This window comes from Triticum urartu, chromosome 5A (assembly GCF_056163025.1).
Source record: "Triticum urartu cultivar PI428250 chromosome 5A, HENAU_Tu73, whole genome shotgun sequence".
In the NCBI taxonomy this organism is placed as follows: domain Eukaryota; kingdom Viridiplantae; phylum Streptophyta; class Magnoliopsida; order Poales; family Poaceae; genus Triticum; species Triticum urartu.
This window is the reverse complement of record NC_141877.1, coordinates 616,196,870-616,221,956: the sequence shown is the minus strand read 5'-3', so window position 1 is coordinate 616,221,956 and position 25,087 is coordinate 616,196,870. Positions and strand designations below refer to the sequence as shown.

The following is a 25,087-nucleotide window of genomic DNA, read 5'->3' as shown; positions in this document are numbered from 1 at the left end:
TCGGGAGGGCTGATCTGGAGTCTGTTCGGGGCTCCGGAGAGGGGAATCCGTCGCCATCGTCATCATCAATCTTCCTCCATCACCAATTTCATGATGCTCACCGCCGTGCGTGAGTAATTCCATCGTAGGCTTGCTGGACGGTGATGGGTTGGATGAGATTTATCATGTAATCGAGTTAGTTTTGTTAGGGTTTGATCCCTAGTATCCACTATGTTCTGAGATTGATGTTGCTATGACTTTGCTATGCTTAATGCTTGTCACTAGGGCCCGAGTGCCATGATTTCAGATCTGAACCTATTATGTTTTCATGAATATATGTGAGTTCTTGATCCTATCTTGCGAGTCTATAGTCACCTACTATGTGTTATGATCCGGCAGCCCCGAAGTGACAATAATCGGGACCACTCCCGGTGATGACCGTAGTTTGAGGAGTTCATGTATTCACTATGTGTTAATGCTTTGGTCCGGTACTCTATTAAAAGGAGGCATTAATATCCCTTAGTTTCCAATAGGACCCCGCTGCCACGAGAGGGTAGGACAAAAGATGTCATGCAAGTTCTTTTCCATAAGCACGTATGACTATATTCGGAATACGTGCCTACAATACATTGATGAATTGGAGCTAGTTCTGTGTCACCATATGTTATAACTGTTGCATGAATAATCGCATCCGACATAATTCTTCATCACCGATCCATTGCCTACGAGCTTTTCATATATTGTTCTTCGCTTATTTACTTTTCCGTTCCTATTGTTACAATCACTACAAAACCCAAAAATATTACTTTTGCTACCGTTACCACTACTATCATATTACTTTGCTACTAAATACTTTGCTGCAGATATTAAGTTTCCAGGTGTGGTTGAATTGACAACTCAGCTGCTAATACTTGAGAATATTATTTGGCTCCCCCTTGTGTCGAATCAATAAATTTGGGTTGAATACTCTACCCTCGAAAACTGTTGCGATCCCCTATACTTGTGGGTTATCATGTAGGGACAAGAAAAACGAAGAAGAATGCCATGGTTAAGAAAGAAGGTACTATTTTTAACATTATCAAATTCACGACCATTATCACATTGTATGAAACGAATAGGGAGGAAGAAGTGCACAGAGACGTATCGCTGAAAATTGAGAAAGAGAACGTGAACATCGGATTTGTTGCGGAGAGGAAAGGTCCGGACAAAGTGTGTAAAATCATCTAATATAACAAGATAGTAGTTAAAACCAGAGACACTAGCAATGGGCGATGTCCAGAGATAACAATGTATTAATTCAAAGGGATAAGTTCTTGAAGAGCTAGACGAACTAAAAGGAAGACGCACCTGCTTGCCTAATTGGCATGACTCACAAACGGAGGAATCGTGAGAATCTCTATTACAAGGTATAGTAAATTCACTAAGAACAGATGCTAAAACTGCAGGGTTGGGATGCCCTAGACGCCGATGCCAGAGATCAGTAGATGCCATCATGGAGGTTGGAGAGGCAACGGCAGGAACACCATTGAGAGAGTATAAGTCACTGGAGCTATTGAACCGCGTGATCTCGACCTTGGTCTGATAATCCTTCACAGATAAGCCAAAGGGGTCAAATTCGACAGAAACAAGATTATCACATGTGAATTGACGAACAGAGATTAAATTTTTGATAAGGGCAGGAGCAACAAGTACATCATGAAGAAGAAGAGTTTTGGTGGTGGAAGGAAGTTGAGCCTGACCAAAACAATAGATGGGTATAGAAGAACCATCACCGAGGGTCATGGATTTAAAAAGTGGTGAAGTGCAAGAGGAGAGAAACGTACTAGATGCAGACATATGACTAGAAGCACCGGAATCGAAAATCCAATCCGTACCTGTGTTGCCTTGGGAGGCAAAATTGTTCATGGCCTGGATGAAGGCGGCTTGGTCCCAGCTTGGTGGTGTAGCAGATGTCGGTGTAGGCAGCAGGGCCGGCTGGTACGGCGGCGAGGGCAGTAGAGCCGACGATGGAGGCGATGGCAGCAGGGCCGGCTGGTACGACGACGATGGCAGCAGGGCCGACTGTGGGGTGTAGTAGTGGCCGCCGTCAGCATAGTAGGGAGCGCCATATGATGGAGCATCATGGTAGGCATGAGTCGGCGGGCGAGGCGTGAGGAGACCTGGGGCACCAGTATGGGGCCGCATGCCAGGCTGCCAGGCACTGGTGTAAGCCGGTGGAGCGCCGAGGGGAGCTAGAGAGGACCATGGCATGGGCCAAGCTTGGACGAGCCCCGTCCAGGGATCATGTGGAGGACGCCAAGGCGTAGCTGCTGGTGGCGCACTTGGGGCCGGCGACGGTGAAGGAGTGGGCACCGAGCGCGTCGTAGGCGGTCGGTAGACGGGGTTCTTGCTGTGATAATTAGGGCTAGGACGCCAGCCTGGCGGTGGAGCGACCGCGGTTGAGGAAGAAGGCACCGCTGGTGAAGGGGGCGCCGCGGGTGCCGAACCACGCGGAACGGCGGCGAAGAGCTGAGGGCGAGTGTCCTTGTTGGTTTGAGCACAGTCGGCCCACTGGAGGATGGAGCGCACCTCGGGAAAGGTTGGCTGGGGTCGCATCATGGGTATGAAAGAAGCCTGCTTGTCGAACTGTTCATTGAGCCCGATGAGGAGGATGTTGATAAGCTGACGGTCTTCAACGGGATCACCAAGTTCACGTAGTTCGTCGGCGATGGACCTGAGGCGTTGGCAATAGACACTGAGGGAGGAGTCGCCTTGCACCGTATTCCTGAGCTCGGTGTGGAGTAGATTGGTGCGAGCATCGACGTTGTCTTGGAACAACTGCTGAAGGGCCGCCCAGAGACCGGCGACGGTGGCGGCTTCCCGGAAGACGAGATTGAAGATCTCGATGGAGACGCGCATGTAGATCCATTGGATGATAGCGAGGTCGTCCTTGACCCATTGGGGATCATGGGATTGCGGCACGGCGGTGGCGTCGACGTGGGAGCGAAGATTGCAGCGCCCGAGGTGAACTTCGAAGAGGTGGCGCCAATGGTAATAGTTGTGGGAGGTGAGATCGAGGGTAATGGGGATATATGGACTAATATCGGAGATTGTATCGGTGAAGGAGAGCACCGGAGGCATGGGTGGTGGTGGTGGTAGAACTAGGGCAGAGGAGGAGGAAGCCGCGGCGGCGGCGTGGGCGAGGGTAGCGGCCCGGCGCTCGAAGTAGCCGGGCGGTGGCAGCGGTGGTGGGTTGGGCGGCGGAGCCTTACTCTAGGACCAGAAACCCTAAGATACCATGTACGATTGAATAGAACTATTGTTGATTGATTATTGCAGCCGCATACAGCAGTATATATAAGAGATTACAAGCCAACTAGACCTATTACAATACAACTAGGACTATATAACTTGAGAGGCAAGTAATAGTCTAACACCTTGGACCGGACTCGCTTGAATTTTTTTTTTGTAAAACAAACTATTCGGTGCACCAATTTTGTGGATTTGCTTGGTAGTCAAAGGAAAAATTGTTGACAACCAACGAAGTGCTCGAGTTGGAACATGGAATATCAAAAAAATTGGAGTATATTACACCTCTGATAATTCTAAGTTGTTTACGCAACTAATGAATAATAATGCCAAGTAGTATACATACAACTCTATATAGCGCTGAGCTGCCTTACGTTGGTTGGGAAGATGAAGGGCGCAGACCCGTCGAAGGCAGTGGCGGTAAGCATCTGCGTGGTGGCCTCCGTGGGGTGGTAGAAGTCCCAGAACATGTGATCAGAACGATTGGCACAATAGCTGCTGAGCGGGGTGCAGGCGCTCTCGGTGTTGAAGTCTCCCAGGCTGCAGCAGATCGTTGGTGGAGCTGGCGTCGATCTGGCGTCGCGAGGATCCTGGGATGAAGCTGCTGCAGATCTGTGGAGGTGCACGGCACGGGCGCGCGGAGGGCCCGGGCAGCGCCGTCGGCGTGGCTCGGAGGCCCGTGGTGCGTGGAGGTGCGGGCGTGACGGATCCGGTCTCCAGTGGATGCGACGGTGTGCGTGGTGCCCGCCTGGGTGGCGTGCTCCTGCTGCTTCGATGGGCGGTCAGCGCGGATTTGAGGCGAGGCAAGGATGCTAGGGCGGCGGCCCCGGAGCGATGGCTGCATCGGCATGGGCTGCTGCGGCGGCTGGGGACGATGGATTCGGGGCGATGCCCGCGGATCTGACCCCGGCAAACGCGGCGTCTCTCTGTCGCATGAGGTGCTGCAGCGGGTCGTCGCGGGGGGCTCTGGCGGCTGACGACGGGAGGTGATCTTCACAGCAGGCTTGGCTCCGGTGGTCTGGGTATCCATGGTGTCCAGATTTGCAGGCTCACTGTTAGGAGATGAGGGACTTGGGCGAAAGCTTTTGACGACGTCGGTGCCTGCGGGTGTCGTGACCTTTTTGGAGGCGTCGTCGTAGAGTTTCTTCCTCTCCTTCCATGTGCTTGGACTCTTCGGGTGAGAATCTAAACTTCAGCCTTTTGGAGTGGGCGGCGGCGGCGTTTTACGTCGTAACCTTCTTGAAGGCGTCGCTTTGGAGGGTCAGCCTTTGGATGTTGTGCGGGCTCTTCCGTTTTCATGGGCGGTGTATGCCGGGGCGGCGGCTCCGGGATCTTTAGTTGAGAGCCAAGGCGGCGGCCTCGGGCAGCGGTGCGACGGTGGCCCCAGGAGGTAGGGCTGTTTGTCGGCATGGCTTGGGTGAGGACCTTGAGCTGCGTGGGCGGCAAGGTTGTCGGCTCGGTCGACGCGTCCCAGCGAGGGCGGTTGGACGGCATGTCGGGGCGGCGGCCTCGGATGTGGTGCGGCGTTCGTGGTCTGCGTGTGGTTGTCCTGAGCAGTGCGGGCTGCGGACTGCTGTATCGTGCGGCGTTGTTGCTCGAGGGTGAGCGGTGGCCCCAGATGTGGTGCGGCATTCGTGGTCTGCGTGCGGTTGTCCTGAGCAGTGTGGGCTGCGGGCTGCTGTATCGTGCGACGTTGCTGCTCGAGAGTGAGCGGTGGCATGTCGGGGCGGCGGCCCCGGAAGGCGGTGTTGGTTGAGTGCGTAGGGCGCAACGGAGCAGTGGATGTCGAGGCGGCGGCCTCGAGAGATTTGCAGCTTCGAGGGCATGGACCTCGTGTCGTGTGGGCGACGTGGTTGTCATCGGAGTTGGTCGTGGGTGGGCTTTGCCCTGTGTGTTAGTCTTTGGGGTGTGCTTGGCCCTTGTTGTTCCGGTTTTCGCCCGGTTTTTCATAATTAATTAGGCAATTCTCTTCTGCTTAATTAATAGATGAGGCAATTTTTGTCTCCGTTTCGAAAAAAAAAACATCTTGCGCGCGCCGTGGTTGTAGAGGATGGCCAGCTGGTCCGAGAGGGTCTGCAAGAGCGCATTAACGTACCGCTGTTGCTGGGAGGATGTGGCGACGGGGTTGGCCTTGGCATAGTGGATGATGTCATTGCTGCCGATGGTGATGGCAAAGATGGACCTGGCAAGGTGGCTCGCAGCCTGGGCCTGCCCGAGGCTGCGAGAGAGAGAGAGGAGTACACGCCTGAGTAGTGCTCGATTTGCTTGTCGAGGGTGATGCACTTGTTCTCGTTTGTGGCGATGGAGACTCCTGCGCCATCGGAAGCGAAGTTGTCGCCATTCACATAGTTTTTAAAGCGCCCAGCAATGGCTGGTTTTTTTATTATGATAGGAAGGGAGAGATAATTACACGGCTGCGAGAGCAGTCATAAAGATGAAAAAAAGCAAAGTTAAGAGATTATAGGCTATATAGGAGACAATTCTGGGTTACATTTCACGGCGGGTCCCCGAAGGGAGACATGAAGTAGGTCGCTTCTGCAAGCCTCCAGGCTTCAACGGATCGGCGGATATTTTGGATGATCATTGCCGTGCTCTCGCTCTTCTTTTTGAAAATCCGATTGTTCCTCTCAAGCCACAGCTCTCAGGCAATGAGAATCAGTAGCGATTTGGTGCCCTTGATGTTCTCGGGTGTTGTGGCCGCCACGATCGCTTCCCAGTAGAATGTGGAGTCGTTGTGGACTGCCCACAAAGAAGGATCCAGGGCAGCACATCCTTTCCAGTGGCTTGCCGATCGCCATACATCCTTGGTCACAGTGCATTGCCAGATCGAAGACAAGGCCAGGTACGATGGGGACAAGGCCAGTTCACATAGTTGGCATTGCTGCTCGAGGACAAGGCCAGGTACGGTGGGGAGGTCGCTAGCCCGAACTTGTCGGCTGCATGCATATATGCCAGGGAAGAATTCCATATTCATATACTCCCTCCGTTCTTAAATATAAGTCTTTTTAGAGGTTCTATTATAGACTACATACAGAGCAAAATAAATGAATCTATACTCTAAAATATTTCTATATACATTGATATGTAGTTTTTAGTAGAATCTCTAAAAGACTTACATTTAGAAACGGAGGGAGTACTACATGACTATAGATACATAATGGAAGTCACCAAAGTTGGGCCTGTAATGAAAGTTACAGCATGGAGTATCATACACTACTTTTCATACGCTATCATAATACCACCAAACTCAAGTTGGTACTCTTAGAGCAACTCTAATGAGACCACCCATTTCGTTCGTCCGCGTCTGTTTGGGTCGGCGTGGGCAAAAGTGGTGGCCCAACGCGCCGAGCCAAACCCAAATCACATCCGTTTCGCGTCTGCGTCGATGCATTTGCGGCCCAAATTTGCGCCCCAAATGCGTCGGCGCGGACGTCGAATGGACACCACGCGCGCCTTCTCGCTGTCCGCGGCGTCCTCATCTGGCGGCCGTCCAACTACCTGTTGTCCATGCGGTCAGCTTAATTTATGACCACGGGTCCACGCGTCAGCGACGACGGTCGTCCTTTTTTAAGCCGATCGTGCGGCGGGGCCGTCCTCATCCAAACTTGTCGTCCACATCTAGGCAAGCTCGCTCCCCCGTTGCCGGCAAACCCTAGCGAAGCCAAAATTGGGCTCTTCTCCGGCGCCGGCAGCAGCAGCAGCAAGGCCAAGGGCAAGGCCCCCGTCGTCCCTTTCCCCTCCGAGGTCCTACCGCCTCGCCCGACGCCGGCACGCCAACAGAGGGTGCGTGTGAACGTGCGAGTGCACCAGGCAGAGTGGCACTGGCAGCACCGCCAGCCTTTGCCGTACCCCGACGTGACACTGCCGCATGACTCGCATCTGGATCCAGATAGGATCCCAGTGCCGACGGCGCCGCGGTCGACTAGGGCGCACGTGGAGGAGGTGCGGGGCCGGCGGGCACTGCTGATGTCGGAGCAGCACCGCGAAGCCGCCTGCGCCACAGACTCGCCGAACTGGAAGAGGTGGCTCGCCTTCGAGCACGAGGAGGCGAGGCGACGCGGCGTGCGCGAGGTAGACCGCAGCATGCCGCTGCCCCCGCTAGTCGTCCGCGAGGACCAGGAGGCGGAGGACGCCTACCAGGCGACCCTTGCGACGGTCTACCGCGAGAGTGAGCAGGACGAGCGGCACAGGGTGGAGGCGGTGGAGAAAGAGGAGGCTCGGTACGAGGCGGCCATGGCGCAGGCCCTTGCCCTCTCCGCGGCCGGCGATTGCGTGGTGCCGTCGGTGGCCCCGCCGTCCCCTCCCCGACGCATCATCAAGGCCGACCCGGAGCCCGAGCCGGAGCCCATCGAGCGCTACTCCTGGACGAGAGTGCTGCGCGAGTGGGTGTCCGCGCCCCCGGTTTGGCTGGGGGCGACCCCAGCGCAAGAGCAGGCGTACCTCGAGATGTGGCACGGGCGCCGGCTGGCCGAGGAGTGCTGTCGCGGCGAGTACGAGGAGATGCTCGAGCGCGACCTCGAGGAGGAGGAGGCGCGCGAGGCTGAGGAGGAGGTGCGCCAGGCAGCGGCTACACAGGCGGCCGCACAGCCCCCCGCGCTGGCCCGGCCCGCGCCGGAACAGCTGTTCGCGGTCTACATCGCCGCCGCCTGGAACACGACGTTCCCCTGGGCCGGCCCTGCACCGACGCTCATCGACCTCACCGACCCTGAGGACGACGCCGCCTTGGGCAGCGCGCCACCTCGTAGTTTAGTTTTTTTAGTTTTATTTAATGCTAATATGGACGCGTGGACTCTCGCCGGCCTTCCTGGCCGGCTTTTATGTTTAATTAAGTTGTTTTTATTTTAAATATGCATGCACAATTTTTTTGTCGGCGCCGTCAAAATGGGTCGGACCAGCGATGGGCGCATGAGCCGACCCAAACGCGGAAGCGAACGTCCGTGTCCGCCTGGCTGACCCAAACGGACAAAAAGCGGACAAAATCGTCGTCTGTTTGGGTCGACCCGTTGAAGTTGCTCTTAGATGATTCCATTTATTATTTTAAATGACTCGTGGTAATACTTCATTTGTTATGATACTGTCTATCACGATATGATATAAGTGCTTTAATGTTTAATTAAGTTATTTTTATTTTAAATATGAATGCACAATTTTTTTGTCGGCGCCGTCAAAATGGATCGGACCAGCGATTGGCGCATGAGCCGACCCAAACGCGGAAGCGAACGTCCGTGTCCGCCTGGCCAGCCCAAACGGACAAAAAGCGAACAAAATCGTCGTCCGTTTGGGTCGATCCGTTGAAGTTGCTCTTAGATGATTCCATTTATTATTTTAAATGACTCGTGGTAGTACTTCATTTGTTATGATACTGTCTATCATGATATGATACAAGTATTTTCTTTTTTTCTAAACAAATACTATATGCTACGATCAATATCTCTAGTTCTACATCATAACTAGATTATGATACATCAACATGAGACAAATTGGGAGTTTTCAAGTCAAATATAATTGGGAGTGAGTAATAGGGACCTCGTAATAAAATTGACAAAAAACTTGCCCGCGCGTGAATGCAAGATAGCTGGGATCAATGTCGATTTCAATTATTCTTTTCTCTTGTTTGCTTTGCAGAATATCATGAATAACTATTTCTCAAAAAGATCATGAGTACTCGTTGATTGAGAGATCGAGCTTCACTATAATTGCAAGATGAGAATGCAGGCAGCTGGCAAGGGAAGAATGGTATTCGACTGTTTAAGTGAAGAATGAGTAGGTAACGCACCGAGGAAGTTGGCTGAGTTCTTGCCGTTGCTGAAGCGGCCGGTGGCCTTCCTCCCCGGGTAGTCCATGCCGTTGTGCGTGAAGTCCGCCTTGATCAGTGTTAGCATATGGTTGTTGTTCCCTACATCCGCTAGCGAGTCGCCGAACACGTACAATGCCGGCACGAAACCTGGGGCTGCTGCGGCCGCCATCAAAGCCATGATGAACAAGGAGCAACAAGCGACTACACTGGCACCCATCATTGTATCACGCCTGCAGATGCTGCTAATGCACCTGCAGCGGACTAACAAGTGCACTTCAGTTATCTAAACCTGCAACTCAATGTTGAGCTTGGGTTGAGTGCGTGTGGGTTTGTGATTGGGTCGCAGCCTTGTAAGGGTGGCCCAGTGGGGCAACTATATATGTACGGCTCACAAGACGTATGAGGCAGCGAGTATTGATCGAGTCCTCCTTTCCCCCTTCTTCAAGCCTCTCACCTATTCTGCTCTCTCCTCCCTCATCCCCAATTCTAGATCGGGATCCGTCTGGGCATTACAGTGGTATCAGAGCAGTCCCGGAACCAATTCTATCAAATATTCAGAAAGTGATGTCTGAATACAAGGATGTGTTTGCCGAACCCACCATGTTACCGCCTCGTCGACAGTATGACCATGGTATTCACCTTGAACCAGGCACTGTTCCTATCAATACAAAGTCGGTGCCTTCTAGGCAATCTCGTCCTATCGCTACTCACCTGCTCAGAAGGACGAGATTGAGAAGCAGGTGCGGGACATGCTAAAAACTGGCGTCATTGCGCACATCATGAGCCCCTACGCTGCACTGGTTCTATTGGTTAAGAAAAAAAGACGGTAGCTGGAGATTTTGTGTTGATTTCAGACGACTGAATACTACAACTGTCAAAAACAAATTTCCTCTGCCGGTCGTGGATGAGCTGTTGGACGAACTGGCCGGTGCCACCTATTTCTCCAAGATCGATCTACGTGCTGGATATCATCAGATCCGTATGCGCGAGGAGGATGAAGAGAAGACCGCTTTCAAAACTCATCACAGGCACTATCACTTCAGAGTGATGTCATTTGGTCTGTGCAACGCCCCTGCAACTTTTCAGTGCCTCATGAACACTGTCTTCGGACGATACGTTCGTAAGTTTATCATCATATTTCTCAATGATATTCTTGTCTTTAGCACGGACTTGCAGGAACATGAGAAGCACCTGCGGCTCACGTTGCAACTGCTCCGCGAACACCAGCTTTTCGCCAAGGAATCCAAATGCTCGTTTGCGCAAACCAGCATCGAGTACTTGGGGCACGTGATCTCCAAGGACAGGGTCGCCACCAACACGACCAAGACCAGCGCCATGCAGGCCTGGCCCGTGGCCATGACAGCCACTAAACTCCGCGGCTTCCTCGGCCTGACCGGCTACTACCGCAAATTCGTCCCCCACTACGGCATCATCGCGAAGCCGCTGACCCAGCTCCTGACGAAGAAAGGTTTCTCCTCGAACGACAAGGCGCAACAAGCGTTTGAGCTGCTGAAGCAAGCCATGGTGAGCACGCCCGTGCTGGCACTCCCCGACTTCGCCAAGCCGTTCGCGCTCGAGACCGATGCGTGCGACACCGGCGTGGGGGCGGTGCTCACACAGAACGGCCACCCCGTCGCATACCTCATCAAGGCATTGGGTGTCAAGAATCGGAAGTTGTCCACCTACGAGAAGGAGTTCTTGGCGATGATGATGGCGATCGACAAGTGGCGGCCGTACTTGCAGCGTGCTTCGTTCGAAATAGTCATCGACCACAAGAGCTTGTGTGCGCTTATAGATCAGCAGCTGGCTACGGACCTCCAGCGGAAAGCCATGTCCAAGCTGGTGGGGCTACAGTTCTCCTTTCGCTACAAGAAAGGCGTCGACAATAGAGCAGCGGACGCGCTCTCTCACGTGGGCCATCTTCTCGCGCTCGACGCTCTCTCTCTCTGTGCCAGCCCCAATGGCTCCAAGAGGTGGCCAACTCCTACGAAACTGATCCTGACGCGCAAGAGCTGTTGGCCAAGCTCGCGGTCACCACCACCGATGACCAAGGCTGCACATTGCAGAACAGCGTCATCAGGCAGCGCGACCGGCTCTGGATTGGCGCAAACTCTGCATTGCAGACCAAACTCATCGACGTGCTCCATCACAGTGCAGTGGGTGCTCACTCCGGCGCCACGGCCACCTACCACCGCGTCCGCAAGCTGTTCGCCTGGCACAGGCTGAAGCGTGCCGTGGAAGATTTCGTCCGGCAGTGCACCGTGTGCCAACACGCCAAGCATGAGCACACGCACCCTGCCGGCAAGCTCCAACCCCTTCCAATTCCCACAGAACCATGGCAGGAGCTGACCATGGATTTCGTGGAAGGGCTGCCGAAGTCTGAAGGCTCCGACACAATCATGGTCGTCGTCGATCGGCTGACCAAGTACGCGCACTTCGTGCCGCTTCGTCACCCCTTCACCGCCGTTCAGGTCGCTCGCGCCTTCTGGGAGCACATCATCAAGCTCCATGGCGTACCACATTCGATCGTCTCCGACCGTGACAAGATCTTCACGAGCGCAATGTGGCGTGAATTGCTCGCCGCCGCCGGAACCAAACTACTACACTCCACCGAGTACCACCCCTAGACGGACAGCCAAACCGAGCGCGTCAACCAGTGCCTGGAGATGTACCTGCGGTGTGCAGTCCACGACACGCCGCATCAATGGCGCAAGTGGCTACCAGCGGCGGAGTTCCGGTACAATTCGGCACATCACGCCTCCCTGAATTGCTCTCCCTTCAAGGTGTTGTACGGCAGAGAGCCCAACCTGGGGGGTTTACCACACCTGAGCGCCGCGCTCCCCAGCGACGCGGCGTCCGGCGACCTGGACTGGACTGCAAACACGGACCTGCTGCGCGCACAGCTGGCGCGTGCCCAAGCTCGCTTCAAGAAACAAGCGGATCGACACCGAGCAGAACGAGCCTTCGACGTTGGCGAATAAGTCCTTCTCAAGCTGTAGCCATATGCACAGTCCTCTGTCACCAATCGCCCCTGCAAGAAGCTCGCCTACAAGTTCTTCGGTCCCTTCTTGGTGACAGAACGCATTGGCACATTGGCGTATCGACTGCAACTTCCCCCAAACAGCAGCATCCACCCGGTATTCCACGTCTCTCAATTGAAGCCATTTACTCCTGACTATACTCTGGTGTTCTCTGAACTGCCACGAGTACCGGACCTCGCTGGAGAGCAAACCGAACCAGTGACAATTCTACAACGGCGCATGATGAAGAAAGGGGATGCCCCGGTGGTGCAATTGCAAGTTCAATGGGCAAACATGCCACCATCGGCTACAACCTGGGAAGACTACGACGTCCTTCGTCATTGGTACCCATCCGCTTGCATCTGGGATGAGTCTGCATCGCAAGAGGGAGGCAATGTCACGCCTGCAGATGCTGCTAATGCATCTGCAGCGGACTAACAAGTGCAGTTCAGTTATCTGAACCTGGAACCCACTGTTGGGCTTGGGTCGAGTGCGTGTGTGGGTTTGTGATTGGGCCGCGGCCTTGTAAGAGTGGCCCAGTGGGGCGGCTACATATGTACGGTTCACAAGACGTATGAGGCAGCGAGTATTGATCGAGTCCTCCTTTCCCCCTTCTCCAAGCCTCTCACCTACTCTGCTCTCTCCTCCCTCATCCTCAATTCTAGATCGGGATCCGCCTGGGCATTACACATTGCTAGCTAGGTCAAACAAACAAGTGTTCGAGAGCAGCGCGCACGGTACTATACCGGTGTGTGTTTCGCTTTGAAAGTATTTAATGTGTTAGCAGAGTTCAGTTCAAGAGGTTTGGCTGATGAGAGCAACTCCAACGGGCCGACCCAAACGGACGGTGATTTCGTCCGCTTTTTGTACATTTGGGTCGGCCAGACGGACACAGATGTCTGCTTCCGTATTTGGGTCGGCGCGTGCGCCCAACGCTGGCCTGAACCCATTTTTGACGGCGCAAAAAAATGAACGCATGCATATTAAAAAAGATAAACAACATTAATTAAACATTAGAGCCGGCCACGAAGGCCGACGAGAGTCCACGCGTCCACATTTACATTTAAAAAAAGTAAAAACAGCCTAAACTACGAGGCGGCGCGCTGCCCTAGGTGTCCTCGTCATCGTCCTCGGGGTCCGTGAGGTCGATGAGCGTCGGCGCTGGCCCGGCCCAGGCAAACGCCGTGTTCCAGAGCGCCGTCATGTCGGGTTGTGCCGGCGCAGGCAGTGCCGGCGCGGGGGGTTGTGCGGCCGCCTGTGCAGCCACGGCCTGGCGCGCCTCCTCCTCGGCCTCGCGCTGCTCCTCCTCAAGGTCGCGCTCGAGCATCTCGAGGTACTCGCCGTCACGGCGCTCCTCGGCCACCCTGATGGCGCGTCAGTGCTCGAGGTACGCCTGCTCCTGCGACGGTGTCGCTCCCATCCAGACCGGCGGTGCGCGTACCCACTCGTGCACTACTCCCGTCCAGGAGTAGCGCTCGATGGGGGACGGCTCGGGCTCGGGCTCCGGCTTGATGGGGGACGGCGGGGCCACCGGCGGCACCACGTTGTCGCCCGCCACGGAGAGGGCAAGGGCCTGCGCCATTGCCGCCTCGTACCGAGCCTCCTCTTCCGCCTCCGCCGCTTCCGCCCTGCGCCGCTCGTCCTCCTCGCTCTCCCGGCATACGGCCGCAAGGGCCGCCTGGTAGGCATCCTCCGCCGCTTGGTCCTCCTCGCGGACGACGAGTGCCGGTGGCGACGACCTCCGGTCGACCTCGCGCACGCCCCGTCACCTCGCCTCCTCGTGCTCGAAGGCGAACCACCTCGCCCAGTTGGGCGAGTCGGTTGCGTAGGCGGGGTCACTGCGCTGCTCCGGCGTTAGCAGCGCCTGCCGGCACCGCACCTCCTCCGCGTGAGCACGAGCCGACCGCGGTGCCGCCGGCACTGGGATCCTATCTGGATCCAGATGCCAGTCGTGCGGCAGCGTCACGTCGGGATACGGCAGAGGCTAGCGGTGCTGCCAGTGCCACTCCGCCTTGTGCACTGGCACGTTCACGCGCTGCCTCTGCCGGCGAGGCGCTGGCGCCGGCGGAGGCGGGAGGAAAGGGGTGGCGGGGGACTTGCCCTTGGCCTTGCTGCCGCTAGCGCCGGAGAAGAGGCCCATCTCGTGGTTGTGGTGGCTAGGGTTTGCCGGCGACGAGGGAGCAAAGGATGGAAGATGTGGGCGGCGAGTTTGGATGAGGACGGCCCCGCCGCATGGTCGGCTTAAAAAAGAACGAGCGCCGTCGCTGACGCGTGGGCCCGTCGTCATAAATTAGGCTGACCGTGTGGGCAACGGGTAATTGGATGGCCGCCATGTGGGGATGCGGCGGACAACGGAAAGGCGTGTGAAGCGTCCGTTCGGCGTCCGCGCCCACGCATTTGAGGCGCAAATTTGGGCTGCAAATGCGTCGGCGCGGACGCGACGCGGATGTGATTTGGGTTTGGGTCGGCGCGTTGGGCCGCCACTTTTGTCCATGCCGACCCAAACGGACGCAGACGGACGAAATGGGTCGGCCCTTTGGAGTTGCTCCGACAGTTTATAGGATGCACAAAGGAGTTCCTGCATTGTTTAAGTGTGTGTCTAGGTGCTTTGGTTGTGGAGAAGATGGCATGGCTCTGATATCTTCATCTCTATCTATATATCTCTATCTCTATCTTTATCTCTATCTACACATATATCTCCGTCGTAAGTGTTCACATGCAAATGATACCTCTATATCTCTATATTTATATTTTATATCAATCTATATTTATCTATCTATCTAAATAATTCATCTATCTACGTCTACACTGAAGAACGCCTAGCATTCACCCTCCATTTCCCGTTTTTTTCCGTCTGTTGCCCGTCCCTCACTCCATTGGTTTTATAAAAATATATAATTTTAAAATTCTTGAACATTTCGTAAAATTTTGCGAGCATTTTCAAATTTTGTGATCGTTTTATATATTTTATGACTTTTTAAATTTTGTGAACACTTTTTGAAATTCGTGAAAATGGAGAAAATGGTAAAATAAAAAGGAAAAAAGAAACCGAAAGCAAACCAGAAACTGAAAAATAATATTAGTGGACGGCTGGGCCTTAGAGGTTACTCTGGAGTTGATAGTAATGGTATGAGTGGTGGCTTAGCTCTTTTTTGGCATGAGTCTTATGATGTACAGGTTCTGGATAAAAACGAGCGGTATATTGATGCCCTAGTATGTGTACAACAAGATGCCGATCAATGGAGAATAACTTGTGTATATTGTGAGCCTCGAGTCGAGAATAGACACCTCATGTGGTCCAAGTTCCAGAATTTGAAGAATGTGAGTGATCTACCATGGGTAGTTGTCGGTGATTTTAACGAGGCAATGTGGAATTTTGAGCATATGTCCACTACGCCGAAGGCGGGAAGCTCAGATGGTGGCCTTCCGAGATACTTTGGAGATATGTGGCATGGTTGACCTTGGTTTCATTGGCATTCCGTTTACATATGATAACAAACGGAGCAGGCCGAGCAATGTCAGAGTTCGGCTAGACAGAGCTGTGGCGACGAGCGCATGGAGAAATTTGTTCGCTTTTGCATCTGTTTTGCATGTCCCTTCCCCTTGCTCAGATCACGTAGCTGTTTTACTGAAGGGTTCAGCTGACCCAGGACCGACCGGTACTACAAGCAGACGTTATGAGTTGTTTTGGGAAAAAAATGCTGCGTTGCCGGATTTAATTAAGGAAGCATGGTCAGCAATTGGCGGGGTGCAGAATTTGGGCCAGCTACGGGATGCCCTACAAAGACCATGGCGTCCCTTGGTGCATGGAGTAAAAAGTTTGGGAATATAACCAGCGAGCTAGCTAAATCGCGGACGCAACTAGAGGAGCTGATGCATATGAACGCGGATAGAATGAAAATTCGTAGAGTCACGGACAAGATGAATGAGCTTTTATATCAAGAGGAAATGATGTGGCTTTAACGTTCTAGAATCTCATAGTTGAAGGAGGGAGATAGACATACGAGGTATTTCCAAAGCAAGGCTGTTTGGAGGGCAAGGAAGAATAAAATACGCGAGTTGACGGATAGTATCGGGGTGGTGCACACGGATCTAGCTGCTATGGGGGCTCTTGCTAATGAGTATTTTCAGGACATTTTCAAGCGGATCCTTCACTGGATGCATCTCCGGTCCTTGACCTCCTTGAGTCTATGGTGACCGATGAGGATAATGTAAAGCTGTGTGCACCTTTTACTGATAAGGAGATTGCGGATGCCTTGTTTCAGATTGGCCCATTAAAGGCATCGGACCCGATGGCTTTCCTGTCAGGTTTTTTTAGCGGAACTGGAGTAGACTGAAGGACGATGTTCTTGCTGTGGTTAAGGATTTCTTTCGAACGGGAATTATGCCCGTGGGGGTAAACTCTGCAACAATTGTCCTTATCCCTAAATTGCCTAACCCTACTAAGTTGTCTGAGTACAGGCCCATTAGTCTTTGGAATGATATCTATAAGGTTATATCCAAATGTTTGGTTAATCGTTTGAGGCCACTATTGGATAACTTAATTTCACAAGACCAAAGCGCGTTCATTACAGGAAGAATGATTGCTGATAATGCCCTGGTCGCTTTTGAGTGTATTCACTATATCAAGCAAGAGAAGGATCCTACAAAAAGTTATTGTGCATACAAACTTGATCTGTCAAAGGCGTATGATAGAGTGGATTGGGTGTTCTTGAAGCAGGTGATGCAAAAGTTGGATTTCTCTCAGCGATGGATTGACTGAATAATGACGTGTGTCACATCGGTGAGATATTCTGTTAAACTAAATGGAACCCTCTTAGATTCATTTGCACCGACGCGTGGTCTTCGGCAAGGTGACCCACTTTCACCGTTTTTATTCCTATTTGTGGCGGATGGTCTATCAGCTATTTTGAATAGCAAGGTGGCTACGAGGGATATTACTCCGGTTAAAGTATGCAGAAAAGCGCTGGGGATATCTCATTTATTATTTGCAGATGACACTTTGTTGTTTTTTTAGGCCTCCAGAGCCCAGGCGGAGAATGTGAAGGCAACATTGGATTTATATGGAGCGGCTACGGGCCAAAGCCTAAACTACAATAAATGCTCAGTATTGTTTGGAGATGACTGTCCTGTTGTGATCCAAGAGCAGGTTCGGGATGCCCTTAATGACACCAATTTGATGTTTGAGGAGAAATATCTTGGGCTTCCCACTCCGGAGGGCCATATGTCAAAGGGCTGTTTTCAGAATCTTCAGGCAAGTTTGACGAAGCGTCTTATTCAGTGGGGTGATGGATTGCTAGCCCAGCCAGGTAGGGAGGTGCTTATTAAATCGGTGGCACAGACTTTGCCAACGTATATTATGGGGGTTTTCAGATTACCCTACTCGGTGTGTGATGATCTCACGAGAATGGTGAGGAATTTCTATTGGGGCTCCTCCAAAAAAAAAAGAAAGGTGCATTTCAGAGGCTGGGACCATCTTTTGCAACCTAAAGATAAAGGTGGCGTCGGTTTTCGAGACTTCCGCATGTTCAACCTGGCTTTGTTGGCTCGTCAAGCATGGCGTTTGCTATCTAATCCGGACAGCTTATGTAGTCAGGTGCTCAAAGCAAGATACTACCCACAAGGTAAGCTTGAGGATACAGTATTTACAGAGAATGCATCGTCATCGTGGCAAGCAATAAGTCATGGTCTTGATCTTTTGAAAAAAGGTTTGATTTAGAGGGTAGGTAACGGGAAAAGCATCCGGGTTTGGAGAGATAACTGGATCCCTTGGCCATTCTCTTACAAACCAATACCGCCACAGGGAAGATGTCGTATCCCTTATGTGTCAGACCTATTGAATATGAATGGCTCTTGGAACATTGGGTTGCTGGAACAATATTTCATGCCTGCGGATGTGGACGATATCCTGCAGATCCGAGCATCGCCTAGATTAGGCGAGGATGTGATAGCATGGGGACATGGGAAATTGGGAGTTTTCACGGTAAAATCAGCGTACCATTTAGCGTTTGAGGAATCCCATAGGGAGAGTGCTGTTTCTACTAGCACATCGGCGACGGGAGGCAGAAATTGTTGGGAATTTATATGGAAGTGTGAGGTCCCTCCGACGGTTCGAAACTTTGCTTGGAGGCTGGCTACTGATGCTCTTCCGACTTGGAAAAACAAGAACAGGATTGGTCTTGAGCTGGTGAGTGGTTGTCCAGTATGTGGTATGGAAACTGAAGACAATTATCATCCTTTCTTGAGGTGCCAGTTCGGACGTGACCTTTACTTGGAAATGACCAAGGTTTGGCAACTGCCAGCAATTGAATCAGTAATTCCGAGCGGCAAGGAATGGCTCCTTCATACACTAGCTCCATTGTGTGATGTTGATCGTAGTAAGCTGCTGCTTATCTTCTGGAGAAGCCGGTATGTTCGTAATGAACTCGTACACCATAAACCAGCACCGGCGATGGAAGTATCTGTCAGATTCTTGCAGAGGTATCTGGACGAGTTGATTGGGGTCAAACTGAATTCTCATGTTGATCCGGCAAGTCCATTATCTCATATGACCCGGCCACTGTGCCTTTGGTAATCCCACGTCTAGATATGCCTGAGCCATGTTGGAGGCCGCCTGTACATGGCTGGATGAAACTAAGTACGGATGGTTCTTATTCTAACGGCAACGCCGGCGCCGGTATGATACTTCGTGATAATATGGGCGCGATTGTATTTTCTGCGTGCAGAGCTTTATTCTCTTGCAGAGCTTTATTCTCTTGCAGAGATGCTTTAGAGACGGAGTTGTGTGCGTGCATGAAAGGCCTATCATTAGCCATTCAAAGGACTGTACTTCCCATTGCTATTGACATGGACTCAAGTATGGCGGTATCTATGATTACAAGTGATGAAGTTGACAGATCACTCTATGCTTCCTTGGTGAATGAAATTAGACACTTACTGAGTCTTAGGCAAACTTGTATTACTCATATTTCTCGCTCGCAAAACAAGGCAAGTAATAGTTTAGCTAGATTTGCTAGAGTAGATAGACGGACTATGACATGGCTAGGGTCCGGTCCTGAAGATGTTTTGGAGATTGTCTTCGAAGACTGTAAACACATTGTGATCGAGTAATACAAGTTATTCTTCCGCAAAAAAAAAAGAAACTGAAAAAAGGCAAATCCCCAAAAAATATCAAAAGAAAAAAGAGTAATGACCGGCTTCAAAATGGCCCAACCCAGTGAGTGTGTCCCCAGGGCGTTTGATCGACAATTTGTAGAAGTGAGCACGTTGTGGAGCTCCAAGCGTACAAATGCTCACTTCTACAAGTTGAAAGTTGGAACGTGGAACCATTTTTATAAAGTATAAAGTACATTTGGCATTCGCTAAATTTCAGTTGTATAATCTGTTTAAAAATCCCAGTCAACTAGAATTGCACACTGCTTAGTGAAATCCCAGTGAATTTTGTTGTTGTAAATTATGCATGGATTGACTTAGACATGGTGATGGTTAGACGTTGACCAAAGGCTTCAAAATATGACTCGGACTTTGGAGAAAAATTCAGGCAAGCGATGAACATATAACTGCAATATATATTTGATTTTTTCCCCTGCACTTCATGTGTAAACATGTACTACATTCCTTGTTATACGAAGATGATGAATCTAGTGCTAGTCTAAATACAATTCTATATGGCGCTGAGCTGCTTTACGTTGATAGGGAAGATGAAAGGCGTGGACCCGTCGAAGGCAGTGGCGGTGAGCATCCTCGCGGTGGCCTCCGTGGGGTGGTAGAAGTCCCAGAAGACGTGGTTGGAGCGGTTGGCACAGTAGCTGCTGAGCGGGGTGCAGGCGATCTTGGCGTTCATGTCCCCTAGGCCGCAGCATGCCGCCTTGGCCTCGGTGAACCCGTACTCCGCCGGCTGGTCGATGTACCGGAGCAGCGCGGCGGAGGAGTCAAAGAGCGCGTAGTGCAGGTCCCCGTGCTGCGTGCTCATGCCGTTCAGCACGCCCTCGGCCGCCTTGTTGTACTGCACGGCCATGGCGTTGGCCACGGCGCTGCAGATCTTGGTGGAGGTTATCTCCCTCAGTCACTAGTAGAAAACAGGGCTTTGGTCACGGGGCAATTGGTGGAGGTTATCTCCCTCAGTCACTAGTAGATCACGGTGAGCATTGATCCCGGTTCGTGCGGCTAAGGCTTTAGTCCCGGTTCATCTGAGTCTTTTAGTCCCGATTTGAGACACGAACCAAAATTAAAGGGTGCGATGCCCTTTAATCCCGGTTTGTGTCTCAAACCGGGACTAAAGATTAGACCTTTAGTCCCGGTTTGAGACACGAACCGGGACTAAAGGGTGCGATGCCATTTAGTCACGGTTTGTGTCTCAAACCGGGACTAAAGGTCTCATTTTCAAACTCTACCCCCCCCCCCTCCCCCTCCCCCCTTGGTGGATCGCCTTTTTTGTTTTGAAAAAATCAAAAGAAAATGATAAAAATTTCAAAAAATAAAATCCTTCGAGAGATAGTTATATATTACTACATCTACTAGTTAGGAAAATTTAAAAACTTCAATTTGGACATGTTTTGCAAAAAATGTAGTGAAAATGTAAAACGGCTATAACTTTTACATACGATGTCAGAAAAAAACGTATAATATATCAAAATGTTCGGAATTACCCAGTACGAGACCACCTTACAATGTACTCCCTCCGTTCGGAATTACTTATCGCAGAAATGGATGTATCTAGATATATTTTAGTTCTATATACATCCATTTCCAAGACAAGTAATTCCGAACGGAGGGAGTAGATAGCATATGTATGTAGAGACCTCCTAATTGATGCTTATAGCGCTCGTTAGGCTACTGGCGCTCACGCATGTGATATATGGGCCATGGCCCACGAGAGCATTTGAACATAGAATTTTGGACCACAACCATTAGCATTGATCATTGACCGTTGATTGTGGATGTTGGCCGTTGACTTTTTAAAAGTTGTGAACTTGAAAAGTGTTCACGAAAAATAAAATAAAATACGAATTTGGGAAAATCCATGAATTTAAAAAATGTTCGTACTTTTGAAAAAACTTCAAGAATTTGAGAAAAAATCATAAAATATTTTTTATGAATTTAGAATATTTTATGAATTTCGAAATGTTTTCCAAAAAAAGTCCACTAATATAAAAATGGTTCACGAATTTGTGAAAAAATCATGCATTTAGGAAAATAAAACAAAGGAAAACCAAACAAAAACCGGGCCAGAAAACCAGAAATAAAAAAAGAAGAAAAAATGACAGGGAGCTCTTCACAGAAATATGCCTCTATGGGTCAGCCCAAGAAATCTCGCAAACGAAATGGGGATATGCGGTGCTTACCATTTTGCCTATAACCGGTGCTATAGGCGTCAAATAGGAATGGGCATGTATAATATGTCTGTATCGCACTTCCACTGAGAGTATGTATAACTGGATTGCCCAAATTGATCGGGCGGATGTAGGACCATTGACTAGATAGGCGAGAGAAGAAAAAGTTGATCACTCGAATTGTAGATGCCCTAAGCATTTGAAAAAGATGTGGCGGTAGAAAAAAAATACAACAACCATGGATGCGTGTACTAGTAGTAGACAAGATTGTGCGGCAAGGTGAATCGCTTTTCTTTCTTCCTTGCTACTCCCTCTGTAAACTAATATAAAAATGTTTAGATTACTAAAATAGTCATCTAAACACTCTCATATTAATTCACGGAGGGAGTACAAAAAAAAGGGCGGTTGCCAGACAATATGTAGTTTCAAACTGCAGTTGCGCGTGGCAAGCGTGCAGCTACAGTTGCATGCATCTAAGTGGGCGTGCAACTGCAATTACGCCTCCTGCCGTACATGCAAGCAAGTGTAGTTACGCGCGATGTTCATCATCTTGGTTTCAGGGACGACGATGGCGGGTGCTAAATAGAGATTTCTTTGGATACTATCCAGACAAGTCGATCGGTTTTATGGTTGGAATGGGTTTGGAAACCTATCTGTTCAAGTAAGGGTGGTGTGGTAGTGACGACATCCTCGTGGTGGACTTGTGTCTTCGAATTTGTGGTTTCTAGATGGAAGGTATGATTTTCTCCTTTGATGTTGTAGTCGTGCGGGGTGCCAGATCTGGAGTTCGATGTTGTTTCCGGGGTTGTACTATGATTCTTATAATATAAATGAGACATGTATTACCATAAAAAAATGTTTACAAATTAATAATTTGAATTGCTACCACATGACCCATGCAATCATTGAAAAAGTAGTAGTATGCTAGTGATAAAATTTGAGAAACCAAGGAAAAATAGTGTGCACGATACGTGCAACATTTGGACGGTGAACGGGCAGAGATCACGGCTCGACGCTTCACTACGTACGTGGCTCCATCACCGTCGGCATGACTCATGCACGGCTCGTCGCCAAAGGCAGGCATGGCATGGCATGGGAGGCAGGACAGATCGACGGATAGCCGTCAACGTCTACCGATATGTTCATATGCTTCCACCCTGGACAGGGACCCTATAGCACAATATCGGGGACCTTTTCCTCGGTGTCACGTAGTAGTACGCTATGCATATAGACAGGCCCTCGTTGGCTGGTTATTTTTGTCTCCACGGACCAAACGGCGATGGCCCGGGCCTGTCACGGAGGGAGAAAGCCGTAGAACTGTCCCACCGTGCCGAGGAAGCACGTCGTGGCACTCAACTGTCCATGTCGCTTTTGTGTGCAAATCTGGATTACGATGCGCTAAATCGGCTTCTGGTCGGTGTCGTCATGGGCTCGATGGAGCGCGCGTACGTGTTCTCCCCTCTCCCTCGTGAAGGCCGGTGAGGCGACAGCGAGAGAATTCATTAACTAGGTCGTTTTCTCCATTGAATTCCGTCTCATCCCGGCAACAGGGCGCAGCTGCCCCCCTGCCCGTGACGTGCGCACAGGATCCAGTCTTTTCCCCCGGATCAGGGATACAAAAATCCTACACTTACGGGCACTTTGGCCTGTCATGGATATCTTGCGTGTGCTCGTCTCGGTTTTAATTCAGTTTTAGTCGCCGCCTGGCTTGCTGGTCCATGCACGGAAGCTGTTGGATCGTTGAACCTTCTTCTTCTTCTTCTTCTTCTTCTTCTTCTTCTTCTTGTTGGTTGTGGCAGGGGAGAGGAGAGCAGAGAGAGGCAGGCGCGCGATGTCAATGCCGTGGGCGATGACCGTGTCCGTCGTGGACATGGTGTGGGAGGTCCTGGCGGTGTGGGTGTCGTCCTGCCTCGCCGGCGCCACCGCCGTCGCGCGCGCCTTCCGGACAGGGGACCTCGTCGGATCCTTCCGGCCCGGCATCTGACGCTCCTCGCTGTGTCCCTTCCTGCAGGTAGGTGGCCATCCATCCCTGAACTTATCCTTGCTCTATGGTTCTTCTTGATCATGCATGGACACTCCCTGCTGTAATTTATTCAAGTTCTCCCCTGAAATGGACCGATTTCCACAAAGCTCTTGTTCACTTTGTTTGACTACAGATAGTGCCCCAGCCTTAATTTTGCTCCACTTATTATGTTGGGTCTTTTTTAGGGGTATTTTGTTGGTTTGTTTCTTCCTTCCTAGCTAGTTTTTTCACACGACTCGACTCGGTCATGATCTGCTCGCTTTGCCCGTCTTGTTGCAGATCCATCGCTCCCTCCCGTCGCTGCGGTGCTGCTTCCGTCGGCGATCAAGCGCGTAGCTCTCGATCCGTCAGGTCGCTGCAACAGCATCATTGTTTTTGTTTAGTATAGTTTTGTGTGTGTCTATTATATCACGCGGTGGCAGTGTAACATTGGAAGACATTCTTCTTCTTCTTCTTCTATTTCTATTCTTTCATTGATGTACATACATAACAATTAATAATACTGGTGGTGATGTTGGAAATTAGTGGAATGGTTCAATGATTAATTTCTGTTGTACCAAAAATGGACATCTCGCAAGCATTGTCAAAGCTTCCAGGTGATCGATGACCGAAAACGCGGCCAGGGGACATGATGTTATCTTGATCAATTTTAACTATGTTTTTATATATAAACGCCTGGTCAGGGGACACGATGTTATCTTGATCAATTTTAACTATATTTTTATATATAAACGCCCGGTCAGGGGACATGATGTTATCTTGATCAATTTTAACTAGCCTAAATTGTACATAAGAGAACAATTTTTTTTTTTGGCCGGGACATAAGAGAACAATTTAACTGTATCAGCACTAGGAAACAGTAGATGGGTACACAAATGCTAGGACGATTTCTTAGCACCGAAGATAAACATAGGAGACATGTTAAGCCCCCCTTTAGCCAATTTACTATCCATTTTGCTAACATTTCTCCTACAGAAATTGAAGATTTGAAGTCATAGCTCAGATTCTTAAAAAATATCTACATCAACCAGTGAGAGTAATACCAACAGAAGATAAAAGGAAGCAAGAATGAACAAAAGCACTTACTATTATGAGTAATCGTAATCTTAAGAAATGTCTAACTTACCATAGTTCGTACATGCCAACTGAGCATGTAGTATTATTTATGCAATCATTGTCTCCGAAACATGTATAAAATAAAAGTTGGTCAAAATATAAAATAAAAATGGAAATTCTGATGCCAATAAAAAAATGGAAGTTCTGATGCCACATAAACCATTTTTGGGATCCTTAGAAAAAGCCCACATTAACCACAACAATTGCAAGAAATACCAATAAAAAATAGAATAAAAGGACAAACAAAACTATGCCAATAAATCTTAAGAAATATATCCAACAAAATAGACACTTGGAAAGGAAAGGGGGATTTATAAGAAATAAAAAAATATGAGTTGCACATTTGTCACTATTGAGAGGGGAGATCATGGTGATGCATAACAACGAGAGGGGAGAGTGTTGTCTACGTACCCTCGTAGACCGAAAGCGAAAGCGTTAGCACAACGCGGTTGATGTAGTTGTACGTCTTCACGATCCGACCGATCCAAGTACCGAACGCACGACACCTCCGAGTTCAGCACACATTCAGCTC

General features: G+C 50.5%; 1 protein-coding gene and 3 pseudogenes across 1 annotated transcript; 1 reads left to right on the top strand and 3 right to left on the bottom strand.

Annotated features, from left to right (window-relative positions):
* Positions 1 to 3,617: 3,617 nt before the first annotated feature.
* Positions 3,618 to 9,284, bottom strand: LOC125507506 (GDSL esterase/lipase At5g08460-like; annotated as a pseudogene).
* A 2,446-nt stretch (positions 9,285 to 11,730) lies between these two features.
* LOC147973389 (uncharacterized) lies at positions 11,731 to 12,045 on the top strand. Its single transcript, XM_087524665.1, has one exon. It carries the CDS (start codon positions 11,731 to 11,733, stop codon positions 12,043 to 12,045), a length of 315 nt encoding a protein of 104 aa, XP_087380791.1.
* A 1,147-nt stretch (positions 12,046 to 13,192) lies between these two features.
* Positions 13,193 to 14,224, bottom strand: LOC147973388 (uncharacterized; annotated as a pseudogene).
* Positions 14,225 to 19,747: 5,523 nt separating this feature from the next.
* Positions 19,748 to 20,101, bottom strand: LOC147973387 (GDSL esterase/lipase At5g55050 pseudogene; annotated as a pseudogene).
* Positions 20,102 to 25,087: the final 4,986 nt, after the last annotated feature.

Excerpts from the sequence above, each read along its gene's own strand:
- LOC147973389 (XM_087524665.1), top strand. The coding sequence starts at position 11,731 with ATGTACCTGCGGTGTGCAGTCCACGACACGCCGCATCAATGGCGCAAG.